The sequence below is a fragment of the Melanaphis sacchari genome, unplaced genomic scaffold (genome assembly GCF_002803265.2).
Source record: "Melanaphis sacchari strain LSU unplaced genomic scaffold, SCAv2.0 Contig0_pilon_pilon, whole genome shotgun sequence".
In the NCBI taxonomy this organism is placed as follows: Eukaryota; Metazoa; Arthropoda; class Insecta; order Hemiptera; family Aphididae; genus Melanaphis; species Melanaphis sacchari.
The window spans coordinates 18,942,264-18,967,847 of record NW_020270366.1 but is presented as its reverse complement, the minus strand read 5'-3'; the positions used below and the strand labels follow the sequence as shown (position 1 = coordinate 18,967,847).

The 25,584-nt window shown below is 22.8% G+C and overlaps 1 protein-coding gene across 2 annotated transcripts in view; it reads left to right on the top strand.

Annotated features, from left to right (window-relative positions):
* The window catches only part of LOC112591463 (protein eva-1 homolog C), a 226,458-nt gene that overhangs the window by 156,061 nt on the left and 44,813 nt on the right, over nucleotides 1–25,584 (top strand). For both annotated transcript variants that reach the window (XM_025335311.1, XM_025335303.1), the window contains exon 2: nucleotides 9,067–9,263. In XM_025335311.1, the coding sequence (XP_025191096.1) occupies nucleotides 9,067–9,263 (197 nt within the window). The remainder of the gene's footprint in view (nucleotides 1–9,066; nucleotides 9,264–25,584) is intronic.

Below are 25,584 nucleotides of genomic sequence, written 5' to 3'. Positions count from 1 at the left end.
CTATTTCTATAGATAGTCATATCTTATTTTTTATTTATAGTATTTTTTAATTTAGTAAGTTTAACTAACTTTTTAGAAAAGCATCACGCATAACTTACTTATTAAAAGTCAACACCGACTTAGCGTAGAATGATATGAATTAGTTTCGTAGCATAAATAGCTCAGAGTTTATCTAAATATTTTGAAAATTTCAATAAGTAAAGACTATTATAATACACATAACAGCATAAAGTTTAAATAGTGAATAATTAATATTTTTGAATTACAATAACATAACTATAAAATCGTATGAGGTATACATAATAATTTTTAATTTTCGTTTAAATATCCAAAATTGAATTTCATACGATTGAAACAAACTGTGATCAAAATATATTTTCAATATTTTTTAACTGACGAAAGAATATCTTTTAAGGTGCATTGTTTTAAATGTCTAATCCATTTTATCAAAATACTAATATTTTATTAAAACTAAAAAAGTCGAAATTTGCAAAGGACTATCAATATCTCAAAATAAATTAAAATATTTTGAAAATTATATCATATCTAGAAAATTCTAACATAAATATTTTGCTATAAAATATCAAAAGTCAAATGTACTTGTAATATTATTAGAGTTTTACTCTTTGGACAAAAAAATATTGAGTAATAATTCATTTTTAATGTATTTAAAAAGAAAAGAATATCATATGTTTGTTAAGCAAAACATCAAAATTAAAACTGCTATTTATGTATGACAGAAAAACCAAAACGTAATCAGTTAAAATTCCATGTCTCTAGGATTATTAAAAAACTCAAAAGTTTCCTTCCCATCGGAAGTCGAATCCCTAGGTCTAACTGAATATACTGTATGGTTGTGGATTGTAGTTCTATTATAGTCTTTTGAAATTTTCCTAGAAAAGACTGTAGGGTTATTCCAACGACCTCTTTCTAAAGTACCATTTGTGTCTAAAATCCGATGTATAGAGAACTTAAATAAAACTTTTAGAGCACTCCTTCTGGCAAAAAAGTGATTACAACAAACTAAAAAAAAAAAAAAGATCCATATTATTGTAAAACCGATACCAAAACAATTTACGTTCTCTTTCAATGTTTTCCACTTTACTTTGAATACTACAATTATTTATTTTAGTTGAACTTCCACAAACGCAACAACATTAATATAGCTTCTTAACTTATCTTCAAAACTTCAAACTAACTCGTAAAAATCTTTAAATTTATATAAAAAAAAAAAAGTAATACTTAGTAATAAATTAAAAAATTAATGGTTTATGTTTAAAAAATTTCTAATACTCAAATTCATTGTAAAAATTATCGTTATAATAATTTAAGATAAAATAAGAATAAAATAAATTAAAACTGTTTGGTGAAACACAATAAAAATAAAAATTTTCAAAAAGTGATTGTTTATAACCACTTTTTTTCTTAATAAAAGTTTAATATCCATAAAAGATTTTCATCATTTTAACTAGTATAATACTGACCAGCTTGATCGACTTAATAATTATAAACTCTATTTATTACTCAATGTTTGAATAATGCTTTGATTTTATGAATATTAATAATCTTTATCAAATAATTTATCAATGACTAGATGGAAAAAATATTTTAAGCCAATTACGATTTGTGGCTGTAATTTTTACTTAAATTACAATATTTCATGAAATAATAAATCCAATATTCGAGAAATTATAATAAAAATCGCAAACTAACAAAACCTAATCCTAACTGAATAATTGATAGAGTGAATATACGAGTAGATCTTTCAAATGCAATTTATTACCTATCTGCCCCACATTTATGTGGGTATGAAAAATTTTAAATTATTCGTTCATGTGAATAATAAAAATCAACAACATATATACATACCCTAATAGTCATTTGGTAAACATGTATACATTTTTTTATGGATATTTGATGTTCAAATTTGGATCAAATTTCACAATGTTTAAACTACGTCATCATCGATATTCATTACTTTATTTTAATTTAAAAATATTATTCGTAGAAACCTAGAGCTTTAAGTATTATTACACATGATGATATGTTTAAACGGAATATTTTCTGTAATAATTTATACAGTCGAATGTATTACTTATAGTATAATAAAATGCTTCACTTAACAGTAATAACTAAAATCATAACATAAAATATACTCGATGGTATAGACTATAAACCGTCTTCGTTTAAAATCGTTTTTCATATACAATAATATATTATCATTGAATTCATATTTAACTCATCCATTACAGTAACCATATAGTAGAATACTAATACACGATCCTAACCACTTGCTCGCTTTTTTTTTTCAATGAATATATTTATTTATTCTATAAAATACCAATATAACATATTCAATAAAAACTAAATTCTACGAAAAAAAATATTTATTTTTTTTTTAGTTACAGTTAAATTGCAAGATTATGTAATATTTAAATTATTACTCTATAACTTGAATAAAATAAAAACTTATGAAATACCCACCAATTATGAACTAAAAACTTTAAAAATAATTCAATTATAAATACAAAATAATATTAATTCTTAATAATAAGAAGTAATTACATAAATTAATAATTTAACGTTCAACAATAATATACAAAATAATAATACTGTTTTAAAAAAGTTATAGTTTTTTTAGAAACATGTTATGTACATTAATTAAAATAAATCACTTAAACGATTTTAAATCTATGAATAAGAACAAAATACTTAAAAATAAATATGTACGATTTAAATACTCTGCTGCAGAGTTCTATAATGTATTATATTACATTTGAATACATGGATAAATAAACTCTTTTGAAAAATAAATTAATTTTAGTTAAAAATGCTCTTGCTTGAAATTATTCATGAAGTTTTGAAAAATTAAAAAAATTATGACTTCAGGAAATCAATCAATATGATGTATAGATATTGGCATTTTTCAGCTCAATTTTGAGAAGAGATTATTTTTCATGAAAAAAAAAAAAAAAAAAAAAAAAAAAACCACTTAATTAAAAATGTATTATACGTTATTTATGATTTGAAAATAAATTCAAATTAGGTTAAAAGTTAAGTTAAATTTTTTTTTACTCTTAAAAATATATCAATATTCAACAATTTTTTGTAGATTCCTATAGAGTTCAATTTCATTATACCGCGAAAACATAGCTATTGAAAATTTACATATAGATCAAAGGCTATTTAAATGCCAACTACACCTTGATTTAGGATATACGATGGTCTATAGACCAAATTGTTACTATCAGTGAAATACAACCTTACGTATGTACCTACACTGAGCCACATATACCGCGAAATTATTAGACCCATCTCATAATCAATTAAAACTAAAACTGTTGCTGTTAGTAAACAGGTAAAATAGTTCAAAAATAAATAAATAGGGGAGAAAAAATATTCGTTTTACGTCGAATCAATTAGAATAAATTTATGTAAGTATTTTATAGACGTCAGAGTATCATTCTGATATTTTTTATACACTCAATCGATTGTGTTTAATTGTATTAAATTATCATTTATAAATATAAGTCTTTCCAAAAGCATAATGTTATAAACATAATAGTTATTCATAATTTCAAAGAGCGTTTGCTGTCACAATATAAGTCCAATATATTTAAATATACACATGCAAACCGCAGTAGTATACACAAAACGTTATAAAATAAATTATTTTTTAAATCCCGAATACTGCCAAGCTAGAGAATGACAATTTTAATTGTATTTATTTAATTAACACCATCGCCGGATGGGATAGAGTGAGAGTCTCTCATGTTGTCTGGTTTATGACCACCGAAACAATACAATAATATATAGGTACAAAGGATAATCCGAAATGAGATTCCTGCTGTTATAATCCACCAGAATGTATATTATATACATATATTAAAATTTACCATATCGACACTTGGGAAACATTAGTAAAAACAATTAACATTTATTTATGAACTTAATTTTTTTTTTAATTTTAGATTTTAAAGAAATATTTTATCATTATGTTTTATTTAAAAAAATTAGGTTATACATAATCTAAAATGCTATGCAAAAGATCATATCATAAAAAAATAGTAAAATTATATTGACAAATATTTTATTCGAAAATATATTTATGTATTTTCATTAAAATTATCTATATTAAATGAACATTTGAATACTAAATGTTTAAAAAAATTTTTTTAGCGGTTAATTTTAATTTCTAATTTTTAGAATTCTTGATGATATCTTAACCCAGTTTTTTTAAAAGCATTAACTTAAAAATCTTTCTTATTTTATTAGCCATAAATTTAAAAATCAACCGCAAAATGGAAATAAAAAAGTTTTGAAAGTTTCACACTTAATATAAAAATATAGTTTCTAAATTAAAATATACGTTTTTTTGTGTAATTTTTCATTAAATTTATAAATATATATATATATATATATATATAAGTACCTCGTACTGGTTCTTAATTGTTTCATTTTTATGAAATACTGTTATATTTTATAAAAATAATATCTTTTTGTCAAAAAAAAAAAAAAACATACATAACTATTTTACATAGATATAGGTAATAATTGCGTATGTTTAAATTTTTTAATAACCAGAGTTATTAACTTTAAAGTTTTAGTTAACAATGTGAAAGTCATTAAAATTAAGTTTTATTTTTATTTTGTATAAACTATTAATTATTGATACATAACAGTAGCAATATAACACTCCTTACGTTGTTCGAAAAAAAGTTACCAAGACACTTAAAACCTGTTATTTAATTTATGTTTATATTCCTTACATTATAATATAATCATTAATCGATCCTTCGTTAATAATTGAAAGTTATCAAAGTTCCTCCCCCCCTCTATTCACTATTATTTTATAAGCAATATTATTTTACCAATCAATATTGATTCATTATTCATGTAATATACATTTTTAATATTTATATTAAATATGTTTAGGTCTTTGATGTCTTGATATTTTTATTAAATGACAAATAAAAAATAAATACAAGAAACAGCTATCATGTTAATTTAAATAAAGGAAGTAAACTTCAACAGTATTCGTTTTATACCGAAAAAATATTTTTGAAATCTGTTCAAAATTTTTAAATACTCTAAATATTTAAACCATGTGGCACTCATTGGCCGGTGCTCATTATCATAGTTTAAAATGTAACGCATAATATAGTTAAATGAAATATAAAGCTTTAACTGCTATTTTGGTTTTTAAATCGTTATTTGTTTATGCAATATCTTTCACTGGCTTGTATTTAAATCATTGAACAAATGTGTTTTAGATATAATTAATAACCGCACGTTAAAATTTATACCTATCCATTTTTTTCTATTATTTTAAGTAGGTATTGAAAAATTTGAGCCTATATTAATTAAAATATTTTTAATAAATTAAACGTTGTATAATAGAACAATCATTTATTCTTACGCTCTACATTCTTTTTATTCTTTATAAATAAAGAAAATTTTAAAAGTAAATATTAAACAACAATGCTCAAAAACTATATTTGAATTAATTTTATAAATCCATTGATTATGTATAATTTATTTTTTAAAAAACTCTCATAAATAAGCTATCTTGGCTTTAAAATATTTAAGTTACTTAATTTAATGATGGAGGTACGTAGGTACTTATTCGTATGTATATTGTGTAATTGTTATAAAATGTCGTCTGTATAATTAATTATTTTATATTGTTCCTACATTAGGTACAGAAGTTACATAATATTAAACTGAAAATTCTAAATAATACATACAAATAATGTTCAATTGCTTTACAGTTATAATAATTATGGGAACTTAACTAATGATGCAATATTTTCTGAAAATTTTATTGATAATTTTTAAAATTATATCTTTCTAAATTATTAAATCAAGATAAACTAATTTTCATTATATTTTTACAACTTTTTTATACTTTATTAAATATTATTTAATTATTTTAAATTTTATAATACCTTCAATTCTAAACCAAAAAATTTAATTACAAAGGTTTCATATTTATTTATTTGTGCAAATAATATTGAAATATTAGGAATACTATTAACTAGTTATTATTCATATTGAACAGCAAACTATATTATATATGTACACACGTATCTTATTATAAGTGAAATAATACACATTGCTTATAGCTATTATGTTTTACATCAAACTATTTTCATAAAACTACTATATTTTACTAAATAATATAACAACATAAATTAATAAATGACTCATAATATAGTAAGTGAAATACTGGATTATAATATTATTATTATCACACACATCGATAGATATTTATTTATTGCAATGCATTTTGATTATTAATATTTATCTTACTTGGAACATGAATTTCGAAAATATGGTAAACCTTTTTTTTCAACTTCCGGTACCAACATATCTCAACAAAAAATAAAATAAATTACCTACAGGCTACAACTCATAGATTATTATATTCTAAAAAATCTCATTTATATGATCAAAAGGTCAATACTTGCAGACATAATTTGTCTGTATAAATTTAATTTGGTACCTACTATCAAAAATATTTTAAAGTTTCTTAGAATTTCTTATAAATTGTGACTTTACATCACATCTACAAAATATAAAGAAAATTAGTATTAGTACATAGATTTAACAAAAATAAGTTTTGTTAGACGACTTTAAACTTTTAATAAATATTATGTGAAAAATGTTAAAAGCCCATAATTCTCTTACTAAAATACTCTACAAGCAAAAGTGATTTCTTAAATGCAATAAAATAAAATAGTTTTAAAAGACACAAAACTTAGTGTAGTAAATTTCATTTACAAAAACAAAAAAAAAAACCATAAAACACATTACATAATATTTACGTACATAGTATAAAATACAGTAATAAAATAAAATCATTCAGTTTTTTTTTTTTTATTTTCAAGTTAGAATGTTATATACTGTATATTAAAATAAATACAACTGTAATTTGAATATTTTGTATATTCGATAACCATGGTATATTGGTATAATAATGCCTTAATGTAAATCCTATAATATTTATTTAAATAAATTACAAATTAAAACCTTAGTAGGTATCTTTCAAAGTATGTATTAATTTATATTATAATAGTGTATTAGGCCAATAAAATAAATCAGTACTAATCAAAATTTTTAAATTCTTAATGATATTAACATGTTTATTATTTGTATTAATTTGAGTTTTAAAGATTTTATACACCAAGTCCGACTGTTAAAATTTAAGCTAGCATACCTCAATTTTAGTAAATTCGTGTAATTCTACAATAGTTTATTTTTAAATAGAATTTATACCTATCATTTAAATTTTTTATTGTGATATAAACTAAGATCAGCATTGAATAATATTTGAACTCTGAATATTCTCAAACATTAAGTCTTTGTAAATATTTGAAAAATAAATTCAAAATAATTTTTATTAACTAATAGACAAGCAAATTTAAATTTTAAGTCTTATCATATATTAATTCGAATAGCAACAATAAAACTGTTACCATTCGTAAACCAGACTAAGTTTTTGCTTGTCATCTTGCTTTAATCTTCTAGGCACATCTGCACAGAACTGTGGTTTAATACTATTATATTTTTATAAAATATCGAATCAGCTATTTTAATGAACATACACCATAGTTAAGTATGTATATCTAAATATTGAATTAACATTTAATTTAAGAAGTATTTAATTGTAATAATAAAATGAACAATCATATAGAAGAAAGTGATGACCTGATACATTCATAAATTTTGTTTTTAAAATTTTTATAAAACAATGCATTTAAAAAAAAAATATATAGTTATTTCATTATTGTTTATATATTTCACAAATTATAATATTATGTATATATATGGCAGCAATGTATAAATTAAATTATGATCTAGTAAATATGTATAACTCTAATCTATATAGACGTAATTAAAGCTTTGAATTTTCGAGGCTTGAGTTTCAACTAAAATTATTTTTTCGTGCACTAATCGTCTTTTTTTTTTTGAGTTATTAATAAAAAAATATTTAAAATTAGCTCAAAAATTATCTATATTACTAACTAGCTATAATATATATATATTATATATATATCATTCCGTATAAAATTTAACACTATTTTTACTCATAAACATGATGATAGACAAAACTAACGAAAAAAACCCATATATATACTCTACTTTTGCATTTGCTTCATTGAAAATCTAAAATAATATTACAAGTATTTTTTTTTAAATTGGTTTTGCATATTATATAACCTGGTAGCGTTTGTAAGAATTATTGCTACAAATTTGATTACAAAATTGATACAAAATATTATTTAATACAATATAAGTTTAGAACATGATTTCAAAGAAATAATAAAAATAAATTTATAAGACCTTAATAAACAATAAGTTTACAGTATTCGAATACAAAAATAATATATATAATTTTATTTAAAATATGCATCTGTAGCGAATAAAATTGTTATCGCCAATAGCACTGTGTTTTATCTTAAGAAGTATTTATATTTAATCGTAAATAAGTTTTATGGCTTAAAATATATGTATATTACTCGTTTACATACAATATATGTACCTATATTTTTTTGCGAATTTTGTAAGGCCAAACAAGTTTGGTAGTCATTGTTGTGCAACCGAGCAAATATAACGGAAACCGCAGTGAAAATGGATTGAAACGAAACTGAGCATGATGAAGAATAGCAATAGCATAACTCCCACTTTAACCCTACACGGTTCCACACCCTTTGCTACTCGCGAATCCATTAGGTAAATAAAAAGGAAACGCCCAAAATATTGATACGTCACACGCAAAAGTTCGTGTGTACCCCTATGGGAGAACGCGTCCTAAGCCGATGACTCTCCGCATATAAACACCACGCGCGTATTATATTATAATATACAGATACGATATAAAAGGTAGGTATAATTAACTACCTACCGCTTTCGGTTTTATTTCGAGCCCATCTATCATTATACTTTGTAACGTGACATTAAAAAATATATATTTACTATTCGTGAAAAAAAATATGTATAAATAACAATAACAATTTATTAAATAAAATATTAATGTCTTGAGGTTTGGTTTTTTTTCCCCAGCATTATTAACTGGGACGCTGCGGACATATCACAGGGTTGGCTGCGAGACCCAAACATTGGCGTTAACGTGTCCAACCGGAACGATCATTTCAGTGCAATCAGCCCAGTACACGCCAGGTTCGTTGGCGTTACCTTGCTCCGACACCAAACCCGCCGCCAATTCCAACAACAATTGCAGCTGGCCTCAGGCCTTACAGGTAAACGGAAACAAATATAATACAATATTACGTTTGTTATGTTATGTGCTATGCAATCTTTGACGAACCAATCGTGGCACGCGCACAAATCTCACCATGCACAAAATATTGAAGTTTATACGAACAGTAGTACATAAATGTGGTACACTTATGGTTTATTTAGTATTTTTTTCTTTCTTTTTTTTTATAAAATGTGTAACACGATAGGGATTCAAAATTAAATATCATCATTATGTTTTATACCACTTTATTGTTTTATTTTGATAAAGTTGGAAAAAATGTGATTCGCCAAGCGTATATGTTTTGTAAAGAACGAATAGACACACTCTTTTATTCCAAAAATCTTATAAATCATAATTCTCTCCCCGTCCACTATTTCTGTATATCGATCGTTATGTATAGATGAATAAAAACAAATGTTGGTTCAAAGACATGAGCAAAATGAAAATAAATCGTATACGTTTTAGAATCAATTTATTATAAAGAGAGACAGAAATAGTGGTGGTAAGGAGTGAAAGAAAGAATAAATTAGTGTAGTACAAAATAATCTGTCAAACGTGAAAATAAATTACAAAATACCAATACATTCCTCATCTCATTTGGAATCTACAGATGTAAATATTTAAGAAATGAAATTCCAATGCAAATATTTTAAAACTATCATGTAGTTATTATTAATTTTACCATAATATAATTATACTTATACCTATTGACGTATTACCCGAAAAAAAAAATTATCAATGAAAGACAAACTTAACAGAATAAATACCTCTATTTTTTTTCCAACAATCTGTTGATATGTTTTATAGTTTTTATATATTACATATGTGTACGTAACCACTTGTCCGAGTACAAAGAAATTCGTACCACCATTATAAATGCTGATGACAAATATTGAAACGTTAACAACAATTTCGATCATATCACATACTATAATAATGAAAAAAAAACGTATTTTGTATAAAAAAACTTCATAAGTTAGGTCAACTTAAAAAATTATAATACGTATTTAATTTATGGCTTTTCGTGATAATGCACAAGTAATTTGAATTAATCAGAATACATTTAAATAATATTTAGTCTAAAACTCCAAAAATTAATTTCCTGAAATTCTGATTTAAGCACAACTACAAAGTGGATAATAATTCTTAAACTATAATTAATGTTAGTGCAACAAGATTTATTACATATATCATATCTGTATACAATATTATTGAACTACAAATAGCTATTTTTGTAAATGATTTTTCTATACCACCTATAAATGTACGTTGGTCCAAAATTGTACTGTAATATCAAAAACGGCTATTTATTACTAAAAAAAAATATAAACATAAAATTCATATAATGTATTAAACAGTAATAATTAGTTAAATTGGTAAAAAACTATTACTTTTAAACATTATTATCATAATAATAAATGCATAATGCATTATTAACTGAACAATGAATATTGTAATTGACCAATTTCAATAGGTAGCTATTATAAATAACTTTTGTTCAAAAACCTATACTTCCTAATATTATCGTATAAGTTGTGTTCAACATAAACCCATTTCACCAATATGAATAAAATTAAATTACAAGCAATTTTAAATAACCTTATAGCTATGATAGGTAAATATAATTAAATATTATTTGAATTAATATATACATAAAATTACCATACCTCTCCATTAACAGATTAAATTGTAAATGCTTTATAGAGGGCTTCTTAATATACAACACTATAGAGTTTTGAATGCATAACCTTCAATTACCATAAAATAAACCTTGTAATAAGCCAACTAATTATTTTCACTAACGAATCAAGATTGACAATGTCATTATTATTATTTCAAAATTATTTTTCTGAGAATTAAATAAATATATATATATCATCAAATATTTAACACAATTAAATAATACTTACCTTTATTTATTAAAATATGTTCTACCTCATTAGATTTATATAATATATGTAAATAAATACTGCTTGGTATTAACAAATTAAATTAAAACAAGCAATTCCGGGTAAAAATAAATTAATTCAAAGCAATTTTACTTTTATTATTCAAAAATAAATAAATTATACATTTAAATCAGAAAAGAACACTCAATATATTTTAAAATGTTGATAATAACAAAAAATTGAAATATAAATATTTTTTTTTAAAATAACCATAGCATAAAAGCAATTTCTGAACTTTATTAATTCAATTAGTTATTAAAAATTGTTAATTTTATATATTTTTTTTTACTTTACAAAATCATTTTATTTTCAATATATCTATAGCTCACAAGTGAACTACAACATGACAGTTTTCTTCTTATAATAATTATTATCAATAATCCAATATCATTAAAAATGTTAAATAAAAATTATCAATTTCCTAATTTTTTAATTATAGGGAAAGATTTATTCAGTGAAAATGCAATGTAGACTTTCAATTGACAACTAATATAATAATGAATATTTAAATTTAATTTAAAATTAATGTAGGTATATGATAAAAATAGTATACACCAAATATTTTTTGGGTTTAGTTATTTCAAAATAATAGTAAGTACCAAAATATATAATCATAGTGTGGAATTTAAATTTTAATTCTTATCAAACAATCAACATTATTTTCCATTTCTTATTTATTTAATATCAATTATACAATCGAACTACTCTTCTTTTCGTTTCATAGATTATTGAAATGTTCATATTAAGAAATCGTCTCTTTCCCATTCAATAATGTTTAAATAATATCTCCCTCAACGACTTCTTGACTTCTATTTTTCAAATCGATAATACTCGTGCCTTCGAATTACCGCCCCTCCCTTAAGTATTGTCGCATTAATATGATTTTTTTTCTCCATACTGCGTTAATTCTACTATAAATCTCCTCTGGGTTTCTGTCAGTCATATCAGGTGAAATTCAAAGTTAGGTTGAAAATCGCTTGACTAAATCTACATTCGTTGTAATATCACATGGTGTTATCATTGTAAACGTCCTGAGCACGATTTTTCCCCTTTTTTATGATGCTTCACTAGTAATTTGATCTTCATATCGTACTACGTTTAATCTGCATGCTAATTTTGTCTCTATATTATATTATATTATTCAAACATTGAAATATACCGTACACCATGCCCAATATCCATTAGCCGTGGCTTATAAATAACAAATCTTAACTCGTTTATGAATTGTATAATTTAATTTAGTTGTATGCGTATTGGGTCATTCATTATTATTTGATTACCATTTACCACTATACAATATATATGCTTTTCAATTTTCATTCAATGACTACCGTATTCGTAATACTGCACCTTAATTAATGTATCTATGATCTTTCTCGCATATTGTTTGGCTGTCCGTATCTTTCAGCTCAGTGGCGTGTATCTCTTTCACTGCGTAATACTCACTCTTACACTTCCTCCATTCATTACTGAGCTTTTGTTAAAATTATAATGTATAAAGCATCAACATTTGTATTCTGAAAGCTGGCTTTTTATATCTAATCACTATTGTTATTTTTTACTATTTACCTACGCTGAGTTTTAAATAGTCGTTGTTCTTTTTTTTAAATTATGCAACTCTATATTTATTTTTTGTCAATTTCTTATTACTTTATTTATTTATTTATTTATTTTTTTATATCAGCTTAAATTTTTAAATACATTATAAATACGAAATTTAAAATCTAAATACTATATTATTATCTTTTTAATATATCTATCAACATGATAATATTTTTTTCTAAATATATAAATTTAATTATATTCATTATATTTATTAGAATCTACTTAAGTTCTATATACATTTCTTAATTCTAAGCAAAGCGGTAAATGTATTAATTGTATAATGATGTGTTTTTTTGGTGTATGTAAGTGTCTTTCATTACATTTTGAAGTAGTAAGACTATTTTAATGTTTAACTTCAATTTCTTTTCTGGTACGAAAGTGAATCTAGTTGTAGTTCAAGTGAGAAAAAAAGTAAAAATTTACAGTTTTTTCTTTAAAATTAGAAAAAAAAACAAGAATAAATTAGAAAAAATAAAATATTATAAACAATACCACTTTAAAAAAAAAAAAAATTATTTTCTTATTTTGTAATAATTCAAATACGAAGAATTAAAGATACTTGAAATCAAAGTATAATATTCAAAATATTTTGACTCTTTTTGGGCTATTTTTTTTTTTCAGTTTTTATCTATATTTTTCATTTCATAAGTTGTTAATATAACTGTCATAAAAAAAAATATTCAGCGTAAATTCTCTATAACAACTTTTTATGAGCGTTTAAAAACACAATGTTGTCAATTCTTTAATATTCATACTTATGGCATGGAAATTGAAAATTAAGTTCCGTGTAAGTTATTATTACTTAAATTATAAAAAAGTTGAGTATAATTCGACAGTTATTTTTCGTAAGCATCTGAAATAAAAATTTTGACGAACATGGATATTTTCACATAAAACACAATTTCTCATAAAACGATTTTAGTTTTTTTCATATTATTTAAAGATTTATAATTTTAGGAATCTAAAACATTGCTGCATCATTACTTTAATCACCCTTTTATATGTTTAATATAATTAATAATAATATTTTAATATATGAAATAATTTTATTGGTGTTACAGTTATTTTAATAATTGAATTTAAATATACTTTTAATGGGGAAAAAATTCGCTTAATACAATTTTTGTTACATGAAATAAAAACAATTTTAAAATATTAGTGTTTATATATTTTTGCAATATTCAAAAAATATCACTATACACTCTTTGAGGTAATTATTGGTTTTTTTAATAATACAAACAAACAACAACAATTTACAAAATATAATAACATGTTGTAACGATTAACCATATTTGAGGTTAAAAAGTTAAACAAGATAAAAAAAAAGCCAGGAACTCGTATCATCAACATAGATAGTGTTCTGTTATCCTTGATTAAAAATATAGGTGAAACCTCTATGTAACACAACATAAAACATTTATATTGTATAAAATATAATGGGAATAGAGCAATTTTTATATACCTATTAATAGATAATATGAAGCCATAACACAAATATAAGTACACCAATTTATCATAAAAATAAAATAGTGTGCTGTTTACCTTATGCCATTTTAGTGGATACTTATATCACCATTCCAAAAATTATTCAAATAATTAAAATATGTGCAAGTCATATTTAATTAATACTTTAATACTATCATTTAAGTTAAAAATTATTTTATGTCATTCAAATTATTCACCGTAAATAGATCATGAGGAAGAAGTAATAAAATTATCATATTAAAGAATCATAAAAAAGGTGTATTTTTGTAAGTACTTTTATATTTATTTAAATTAACTTATTTGTATGTCAGTCATTGTTTTTTTTAATAAGTATTATTCCTCAAATAAATTTTTTGGATAAATATTCAAAATACTTAATCATGAATTAAAAGTACTTATTTTTTTTTTTTTTTAACTATTTTCACATTCATATAGTTGATTAATTTACATTAGTGATTTTCTGCACCATTTTTAATTTATCAATAAATATAATATTTAAAATAAAATGAAAATAATGTACAAAATATTGCATTGTAAAACATGTGAACAGATAGATAAAAAGTCCTCAAAAGATATTTAAATCCTAAATTGCACACATTTTAAAACGTCTGCATAACATTATGTTACAAATAGAAATAAAAACCACACACAATAAATTCTCTAGATAGGTACTTTAACTGTTTAATATGCATTAGCTATCACTTATTCCATAACCGTTAGCTTCCATCTGTCGAAGCACAAATTACATAATAATGTATATATTTATTATTTAGTCAGCACGCATAGTATAGACGTAATTACTAGGTTACAAAAGGAACTCGTTGGTCTGGGTATTTTAGCGTGGTTGTAAAACAATAAGTTTTGCACCCTCTTGTAGTTCGTTTAAGTAAAATTTCGGTAATTAGCTGTAACCATCATAGACAACTGATAGAAGAAAATTATTGTTTTAAATAATTATAACAAACAATAGATGGTACATTTTGCGACTGATAAAAATATTGTTTATTCGCTACGTATTCTCAATTTGACAATATTTAATACTTGAATGAAAAATAACGGTTTTTTTTTCTTTCACGATTTTAATTAATATGTTTGAAACAATATTAATAGTAAAGATTTGAAACTTCATATTATCGAAGTTATTATTTTTTATAAACGATGGAATTTTCAAATTATTTAAACTAATTTCAAGCTATTTATATCCCAAACTTACTTATATCATTCTATGAAATGCAGTAATAACATAAACATTAACAACAATAATTATATTATATGATGGTACAATATCGTAACAATTATTATACTTTATTTAATAATAATATACTCGCATTTTTTGTAAGAATTTAAATCAATATATCGTATAAGTAATAGAAAATAAAACCATACAACTAACCTGAAGATTCAAAAATAAAAACTAATTTAATTTCACTTTGTATGACCAGAAATATTTTTAAAAACACGTATATTCATAAAAATGATAAAAAAAGCAAAGTTAAATTTTTAATTTAAACTCTTTGATCTAGTGTTCTAGAGAAAAAGTATTCTATAAATATGAAAAAAATACTTTCATATTATAGTATATAACAGCCATAAAATGTGTTTATAAAAATAAGTACGAAATTATTTTGAGAAAATATTGTTTTTCTTATTTCATACATAATATTAAATTAATTAAATAATCATCACTATTTTTATTAGATAATCATTTTAGTTCCTTATCAATATTTATTTATAAATATCCTTATTTTATTTATAATAATTTATCTTATTTTACACTTTCGTCAGAGAAATAATTATTAATTTTAACATTATGTAAAAACAATTTTATTTATATAAAATATTGCTATAGTAGTCAAAACATGGTAAATACAATTTCGTATATTTTTGTGTAACAATTATTATTATATATATTGTTTGGAGTAAAACTATGGATTTCCTCACTCCTCAACCACAAACAATTGAAGGGATTAATCCCATTCATTCAACATGTTAGGTTTTTTCTGTCCTCCCAAAAGTGATCGTAATTTCCCATTTAACTGTGATAGCTTTATCTCCCTTTTTAACCTTTCTAGCCCGGATCGCCGTATAATAAAATATGCCTTAAACAACGTGCAATTCAAACTTTAATATTATATATACCTATACTATAAACATACATACAAACATACTTATATATATATAAATTATTTGAATTCGAACTTTTACAACGTCAGCTTTTCGTTACAAAAGTTTTGCTGTGTAAACGATATCCCACCATACACTGTTACGTTGTTTCCCAGTAGTTTAAAATTACAGGAGAAAAATAATTGTCGAAGGTCAATTGAACAATAGCTACCAATTAGCAAACAATTCTATGACTGTATAAAAACAACTTTTTCGCGGTCCTTAAAATTCTAAACTAATTTTAGAAATGTATTAATAAAATAAATATTTTTAATTTATTACTATTCTTATCATGCAAGGGTAGTGTAACCACTGGGTGACTCCTCCCATCACGTATTCATGTTAACATCTTCTAATATCACATATTCTTATTGTCCCTAAAGAAACAGATTGTATATACCTTATAAATAATAAAAAAAAAAAAAAAATGTATTACTATTTAAAATATTATTATTTAAAAAAATGTCGATTAAATTCTTTAAAAATGTTTCAAACGCAATGAAGTTAAGCAAAATATAATGACTTTTTAAATATATTTTTCTCATATGAATTGATGTTTATGAAAATTAAACATTTGTTTGAAACATATTTGATCATTTGTACCATACTTACTTTTTTTATAAATTGCATTAATATTTATTTTATTTTTTATTACTTTTATATAATAGTAATGTTTTTACATAACCACATTGATACAGTTATCGATCCAACTCTAACTATAAATAACCCAAAATATACTAATCGCTAAAAGTAAATTTAAAGCATAACGTACATTTCAAACACTGCAATATGTACATAGTTAAATAAAGCATAATATTATTAAATATAATAATGTACCTAAAAATTGTAACAGTATTAAATAATAAATTTGACTTAATTGTTATAGTTATCAAGTCGTTTTTCCAAAAATACTATAAATTATGTGAATGGGTTACAACCTACATTGTAAACAAAACTCATTATAAATATGTTTTACCAAGTCACGTTTAAAATATATATAGAAAGAACGATTCAAGATTATAATATTATAAGCATTGTTGAAACGCATTCATTGTTGAATTATTTTTATCACTTGTAAGTTTTACTAAAATAATAAATATTTTTTTGGGGCCGCTATTCTAAATTATTTACATACAGGTATATAGCGTGTAAAATAAACAAAATAAAATTATCCGGGAAATCGATAAATCTACGATAAAAATAAGAAATGTCCAAAGAGCTCATAAATAATTTATACAATTATTTAGACTGCTAAAACATGGGTGCACCCGTTGTTTCCTCCTTCACCTCATTGGTAGATTTGTGTATGCTTTATATATATATAACGCCCATCGTAAAAAAAGTTTAAACTCTTGCGTGTACGTTAAAATATATACAACGTATAATAAAAAATGTTTAGAAAGCAAGTAGAATTTAAAAAATAAAATGCACAGCATTTAATAACGTTATTTCCCTACTTCGATAAAATAAAAATAAAATCCAGTCTTAGTACTCTTAAAAGTAACTCTAACCTTATCCAAGTTTCATATACTTATATAATATACATTATACACTTTAACACATTTCAAATGATACACGTGACTTAAATTTTTAACGTGATACACTCAATTTTCAGTTATGATGGTGTTATATTATTATTATTATTATTATTATTGCAATAAATACTTATAAGTTACAACTATACAATATTACAAAAAAAATTTAAAAAATTACACATTTTTCCTTTACACATTAAACATATAAGTTAATATAATTTGTTATTTATAAGCATTAATAGCTTTTTTTTTATTTTAAATAAATACGTGTTTACAGTTTCCAATATAATTAAAACAATAATTATGAGTAAAGGGGGCATCCATCGACACTACTTCAATATTAATAGCTTATAATAGAAGATTACTCTGACAGATAATATGACCCGCTGCACTTATATCAACTTTAAATGCTTATAAATAATAAGCTATAAATTTAAAATCTGATATTTACAATGTGTGAACCCTAAATTTCAACAAAATAATCTAATTTAGAAAATTACTATAAATTCATAATATATAAAAATATAGAAACGCAATGCATAATATGTTATGTTATAATAATTGCATACATAAATATAATATTATTTCATATTAATTTAGTATTAATAACTTATTAGTGAATATTGACGTATTTTAGTATTTCATGAAAAAATATCGTGGTTTATATAACTTAAAATTAATCACAATAAAATAAAAAGTCAAAATACTCGATAAACATTCACGATTGTGATGCTCGCTAAAAACGCATATAAAAACGGCTTAATAGTGAATTTTTTAAGTCACAATAAGTGTTTTATAAATTACAAAAAAATGATTCAAATATTTAAGTCTATCCTATACGAGTCGTGCATTCGGTGATTATTCATCAATTTTTATGCTTTACAAATCATGTAGCCATGTAGGAGGAACATATATAATCGTAAAGGATAATGATTATTTTTAATCACTGACTTACTCGTAGCTTACCATAGATTTTCGGTAAGTGTAATACGAAATAGATCTAATTTAGTACCTAAAATTAAACCCAGATTATTGTTAAACCAAGGCATTACAACACACCGTTCATGAGACTATAAGTATCTTAATATTGCCTAGTATTTCTACTTAAAAATATTTATTTATTTTGTTTATAAACATAATTAAAATATACTAACTTATATAATATATCACACATATCAAAATCAATTCAAACTATTTTGTTTGTTCTAAGTATGCAAGTTAAACGATTTATCATAATAATAAAACGATGCTCCATAAAGAAATAAATTAAATCGACATAATGACACATTATGTTGCATCATGTCAACTTATTTAAATTCCCACTTTGGAAACTTTAAGTGTTTATAAAAAACAACAAATAGATAATTAATAACAGAGAACTAAATATATTTACTGAAGCAACCGCTAAATATACTTAGCTATTGCTAACATTATAATTTATATCAGTTATCACCTTTACATTGGTATAAAATAATTTTTTCTATAAATCCCAATGATAACAATTAACAATCAATCCATATATTATACAACTTTAATTTAAACCAACAAAAATTGTATATCCACTGTTTTCCATCATTTCACATAAAATATAAAAAGAAATTTTATTAGACGAAATTGTTATTTTTATAGTAATGTCTAAAATTAAGTAGCATGGAAAAAATAACACTTTTTATTTCTTACATACAAAATTCTTCTCTGTTCAAATAATTTCCTGTTCCGCTGAAATATCTTTAAATCAAAAAACCAATTTACATTTATTCACAGCTATGTAAACCATGTTGAATTTAAAAAAAAAAAAAAAGAAGAATATTCTCCATATTAAATAATTATTAAACATACAGATTATTTTAAAACAGAAGAGTTAATACTATTAATGTTACCCATTGATAGTGAGTTTTAAACATGATTTAAATGACATAAATCATCTAAAAATATCAAATTATGATTATTGTTCCTCGACAATTCTCTAATCATTATTTTTGTATTCATAAAACAAGTTCCAAGTATATATAAATGCAAATATTATACATATAATACAACTATAGTTTAAATCCAGCTAAAGTTTTTTAATGCTTAAAATTTCATTTTATACAAAGTTAAACATTATATCATACTGAAGCATTAGTTATATTCAGACGAATTTATCGTCAAAAGATGCTGAATATTTTTTATCTCTGATGACACTTGGAGGTGATTTCATATTTTTTTTAAAACTCATTTTGTCGAAATAATTATACCACCTTAGAAAAACATGATAATTATTGTTTTTTTTTTTTTTTTTTTAATTGTTTTATTATTAGTAGAAAATATTTTTTATCACACAGTTAATTTTGTTTTTAAATATTATATCAATTTTGAACACTATGTATGACTTTTATGAATAATTAATTTAATAATTTCTGTTTCAAAATGTATTTAAAATTATTTTTTTATTACTAGAAAGTTTTTACTGACACATATTATTATCCAAGTTAATGATATGTAATGAATAGATTTTAACATCAATTAAAAATAATAACATAAATATTATAATTTTTTATGTATTAGTAATTACTCATAATAAATAATAACTTTTTTTTTTTAATTCAATCATTCATTTAACACATTCTATATTTTTACAATGTTAGAATTATCACATAATGGTTATGGATGTTATAACTTACACAATATGACACATAACTTTTTTTTTAGTTATGTGATTGGTCATTTTGATCTTCAGGGATTTTATTATTTTAATATAAACATAGTTTTTTACCGATTTTAAAATAGAAAGCTTCTTTGGTTTTATTTAATCTAAATGTATTTATTATCTATTGGTAATAAGTAAAATTATTCTGAAGCTGCTTATTATTCACGATCTTCGTAGATCTTAAGACTTAAATGCTATTCTTGAGATTCTGTTTTAGAAAGTTTTTTTTAGGATGTTACATCTTGTATATGGAATGCGTGGGTTAAGATTGACCTTATTACTGCCGTTTATAGTAGTAAATAATATAATAATAATAATTAGAAAATGTGAGAAAAATATTTATTTAAAATTACGGTAATTTAATTAGATATACAAATAACTAATAGATTTTATCTAATTTTTCTGTGGATAACCTCATTTAAGTCGATAATATCAAAGAAATTCAGATAGTTGATAATTTTGTATTTTTTTTTTTTTTTTTAGGTAAAATTAGAGAAATAACTTAGATATGTAATTTATGGTTTCTAAATTTATAATTTGTTAGTAAACGCTCAATAACCCATTAGTATCAATTATATTTTTCATGGTTCTATGTTTAAATATTATAATTTTGTTTAATATGAATGTTCGAGAAAATTCTCAAACTCATAAAAATAATTATTTCAAATTAAAATAGAATACCTTGCAATAAAATATTTTGTAAAACGAATCAAAATTTAAAAAAACAAAAAGTATATAAATTATTTAAGTTTTCTTAATACGATAATAACTATTTGTTATTAATAAGATTAAAATTATCAAATCAAGATTTGGTCACTAACTGTATAAATGAACAAGCCTCTTACGACTTTTAAATATATATTATCACTTGATGCAGAATTATTGAGAATAATAATATAAAACACAGTACTGTGTTGACCTTTTAATTTACTCATAAATAAGTATAGAAATTTTAATTAGTAAACCCAAATTTTCTTTGAAATTAATATATTCAACTCAACACTCGACATTTCATGACAAATTAGTTTTATGACATTTCATTTCCTAGAAAATGTGACAAATGATATATTTCAAGTCTATAAAAGAGACCAGTTTTAAACGCACTGCCTTATACAGCAGTTACTTTTTTGAGTTACCGAGAAGGAAGTATTTCTTGCCATTGAGTCTTCGTTGTCACCCTTATATAACGAAAAGGGAGAAAGTCACAATTGACAATCTTACCCCAAGTCTTACATACTTCATTTTTCGATGTCAACTTCATACAAAAGGTCATTGGTTCAAGATTAACTCATTGTCTGTGAAAAAAAGGTTCATCTCTGTTACACTATTACTGCTACTACACTAGAACTACCGAGTTAATGAAATTCGATTTATCACCGTCTGCAGTCATTTCCGAAGGTTATTTAAGTAATAAAGCTCAGACTACTAGCAAATCGTACAAAACAAAAGTATATATTATTACCCAAAAAAATCTCATTAGACACGATTTATAATTTAACAAAATAAAATGGGTTATATTTTCAAAAATCAGTAGGTGCATTTTACAAAAAATATTTTTATCACGATTTGTGTGATATTTGTATGAACAATTGTACACTATATGAAAAATACAATTTATATAGTGGCTTGGCGTGGCGCGTTGGCTGCTTCCAGTTGCGGAATGCCACTGGGAGTAAGTAACGGCCACAGCTACTAGCTCTCGGATGGGTGACCATTCGGGATCATAGTGGTTAAAAACCTTGCCACACATACACGTGTTTGCTATCAACCGTATCAATCGTAAAAAATACAACCTACAGAACCAACCTTACTTAAAAAAACCCAATGGCCTTAGTAACCGCGGGTCAACTAAATAAAAAAAAAAAAAAACAATTTATATTTTTAGAACTTTCAATGATTATGTAGTAAGATAATTTGAAATCTTCCGTACTTGATCTATATTTTTCGTTCGTTTAAATTTTCATTCTTATGATAATTTTTTTTTTTATCATTATTATTTATTTAAAATGTAGTTATTTAAAATTTGTACAAAAATAAATATAATTTTATGTATAATAAGTGAATGTGATACGAGAGAGGAAATCAGTAAGAATGGGCGGAGAAATCGCTCAATTCTTATGAGTAATGACTGTATTATAAATTTTACATTATTATGTAATAACAATATCAAATCAATGCAATTTTTTTTAACTTATATCGTTTTATCAAAATAAAATCGATATAATAATAAATATGATATTTATTAAATAATGCTGTTTTATCAACAGTATAGTATATTTATTACGTGTTGTTTAATGTGTAAATCGTTTAAGTATGTATAATGTCATATGTTTACTTAAGCTCAATATCAAACTTTATGAAATAATTTAACTTTATTCATTTAATTACTTAACGGGAGTAATGCTTATATAGAACGGTAAGACAGTACACAGTGCACTTTAATTCGAATCTCGTATCATGCTTGTAAAAACCCAGGAAATATCCACCACGACAATAGTGCAGCTAAATTGCATAACCAAGACGCCGTGTTATCGTAATTTTGTTCATGAAAATTCATAAAAATAATTTTGGTATAATATCTTTTGATATAAATGAAATATATTATCTAAGAAAATCTCAAAAAATAAACCATCTGTATAAAAACTGGGAAAATTGTCATTAATAGCACTAATATATCTAAGTCGGTTGTCAAGAATATTATAACTGTTATACTAATCTTAAATTATTTAATTTTTTAACAGAATAAAGAAATATAAATAAAATCTATTAGGTTAGCACACTTGTAGAAAAAACATTTTTTAAATATTTTAATTTCTATGTGTTTAATAATTAATTATAAATGTATCATACTCTGGGTATATATTTCAAAATCTGAAAAACATATTTTGAAAGTATAATTTCTTTTAACCAAATATTAAGTTATCCAATTCATTTTATGAATTATATAATAATAAATATATTAAATTTATAGACAATTAATCTCAATATAACAAAATAGTAGAAAGTCCAAATTCTCCTATTCGTGATGTATAACTTAAATATATTCAAGTTCTAAAACGTGAATTTTATGTATTATATATTTTTTGGTTATAATATTATTTGTTTCGTGACATGACTTAAAAATATTTTCATTCGTTTATACTTTATATCATTAATTTATATTATAGATTTACCATATTAGCCGAATTTCGGAGTTTAATATTTTTAAACTACATATTAAACTAAATAATAACGATAAAAAAAAATTTTATATCATGATTAAATTCGATTTGTCTTTGAATGTCATACTTTTAAAAAAATATGAGTAATTACAATATATTATTTGATACTGAAGAAGGTCACATAAACCACTTGAGCTTTATATAAGTATATTCTTATTTTAAAATATTATAGTAAACTATTTATTTTTACAATGCTTACATATTCAACAACAAAATACTATCATTTTAATATTTGTATTTCATATATTTAACTATCGTAAAAAAATACCAGCATTTTAATTATACTAAAAAAATAAACAAATAAATAATTATAATAACTAATATACTAAATATTATTATGTTAGGTTATATTTGTATTAAATTAAAAAAAAAAAATGAGAACATAATTTTGTAGTGTATTTCATACTATTTGAATGCATGTTTCTATAAACAGTATTGTTCTCGATTTTTTTTTTTTTTTTTTTTGATTGGTTAAAAACCTTTAAAATTATTTTTACATGAATCAATCACTTATAATATATTAAATAAGTTAATTTTACACTTGATAGATGGGAAACAAATACCTACTATAACAAATCAATAAATTGAAATAAAAATATTTCAAAAAAAAATAAAGCTAAAGTGTTTTTTTTTTTTTTTTAAATGAGAAAAAAACTTACTCTATATGTGACAGCTTAGGTAATTCCAAATTATTCGATTTTTCATGATTATCGACAACCCATGTCAGTATATATATAACTTAAATACTCAAGAATTATCTTTTTATTCTGTAGAGTAATAAGCCAGCTGATCAAATTACTATACTTTGTAGTATTTATACAGTAATCCTCAATGTTTATTTTAATAAAATTACCTCTATTAACTTGACATTTATAAACTCACATATTATTATTATTAACTTAAAACATTTTGTTATTCTTGCATAGCTAATAATAATGTAAACAATATTTATTTTGATTATTTAAATTCGTTACGTTATACATATTAATTCGACATTGTTTTGGGTATAAAAATATACTTCAAATATTATATTAAATGTTTTGTACACATACGTATCCATTTCTTATTAAAAAAAATTTTTACTAATTCATGCTCAAATTGTTTAGGGCTTAGAGTAGAGTAAACATAAAACTTTTCAGTTTTTTCTATTATGATATATTATATTATTTAGAGTAGAGCAAAAAAATGTAAACAACTCTTTATAATGTCAAAACGAATTCTCAGCATATTTTAGTTTTATTCGCAGAAAATCATTTAACATAACTAAAAAATATATTTTACCTAATACGAAATGGTAAATTTCAACGCAATAATCATCTAGTATTCTAGTACCTTCATTCAAAACCTCAATTTTTTTATACAATTATATTTCGAAACTAAATATTATTTTAATCCTTGTAGTAGGTACATAGAAAAAATGGATTTTAAAGATTTAGTTATCATTCAAAGAAAAAACTGTGTGAAAATGTTTTTAAATTTTAAGTTATAGAATATTATAATTTAATAATATAAACTGTAATTTTGAAAATCCCATATAATTTTATTTTTAACTAATTTTTTACTAGTTAACTATTATTATGACATCCATTCAAAGGTATTCAATCTTATAATACTAAACTTACTAATAATTTGTAACAACACAAAAATTACTATTTTAGTATAATAACTAATA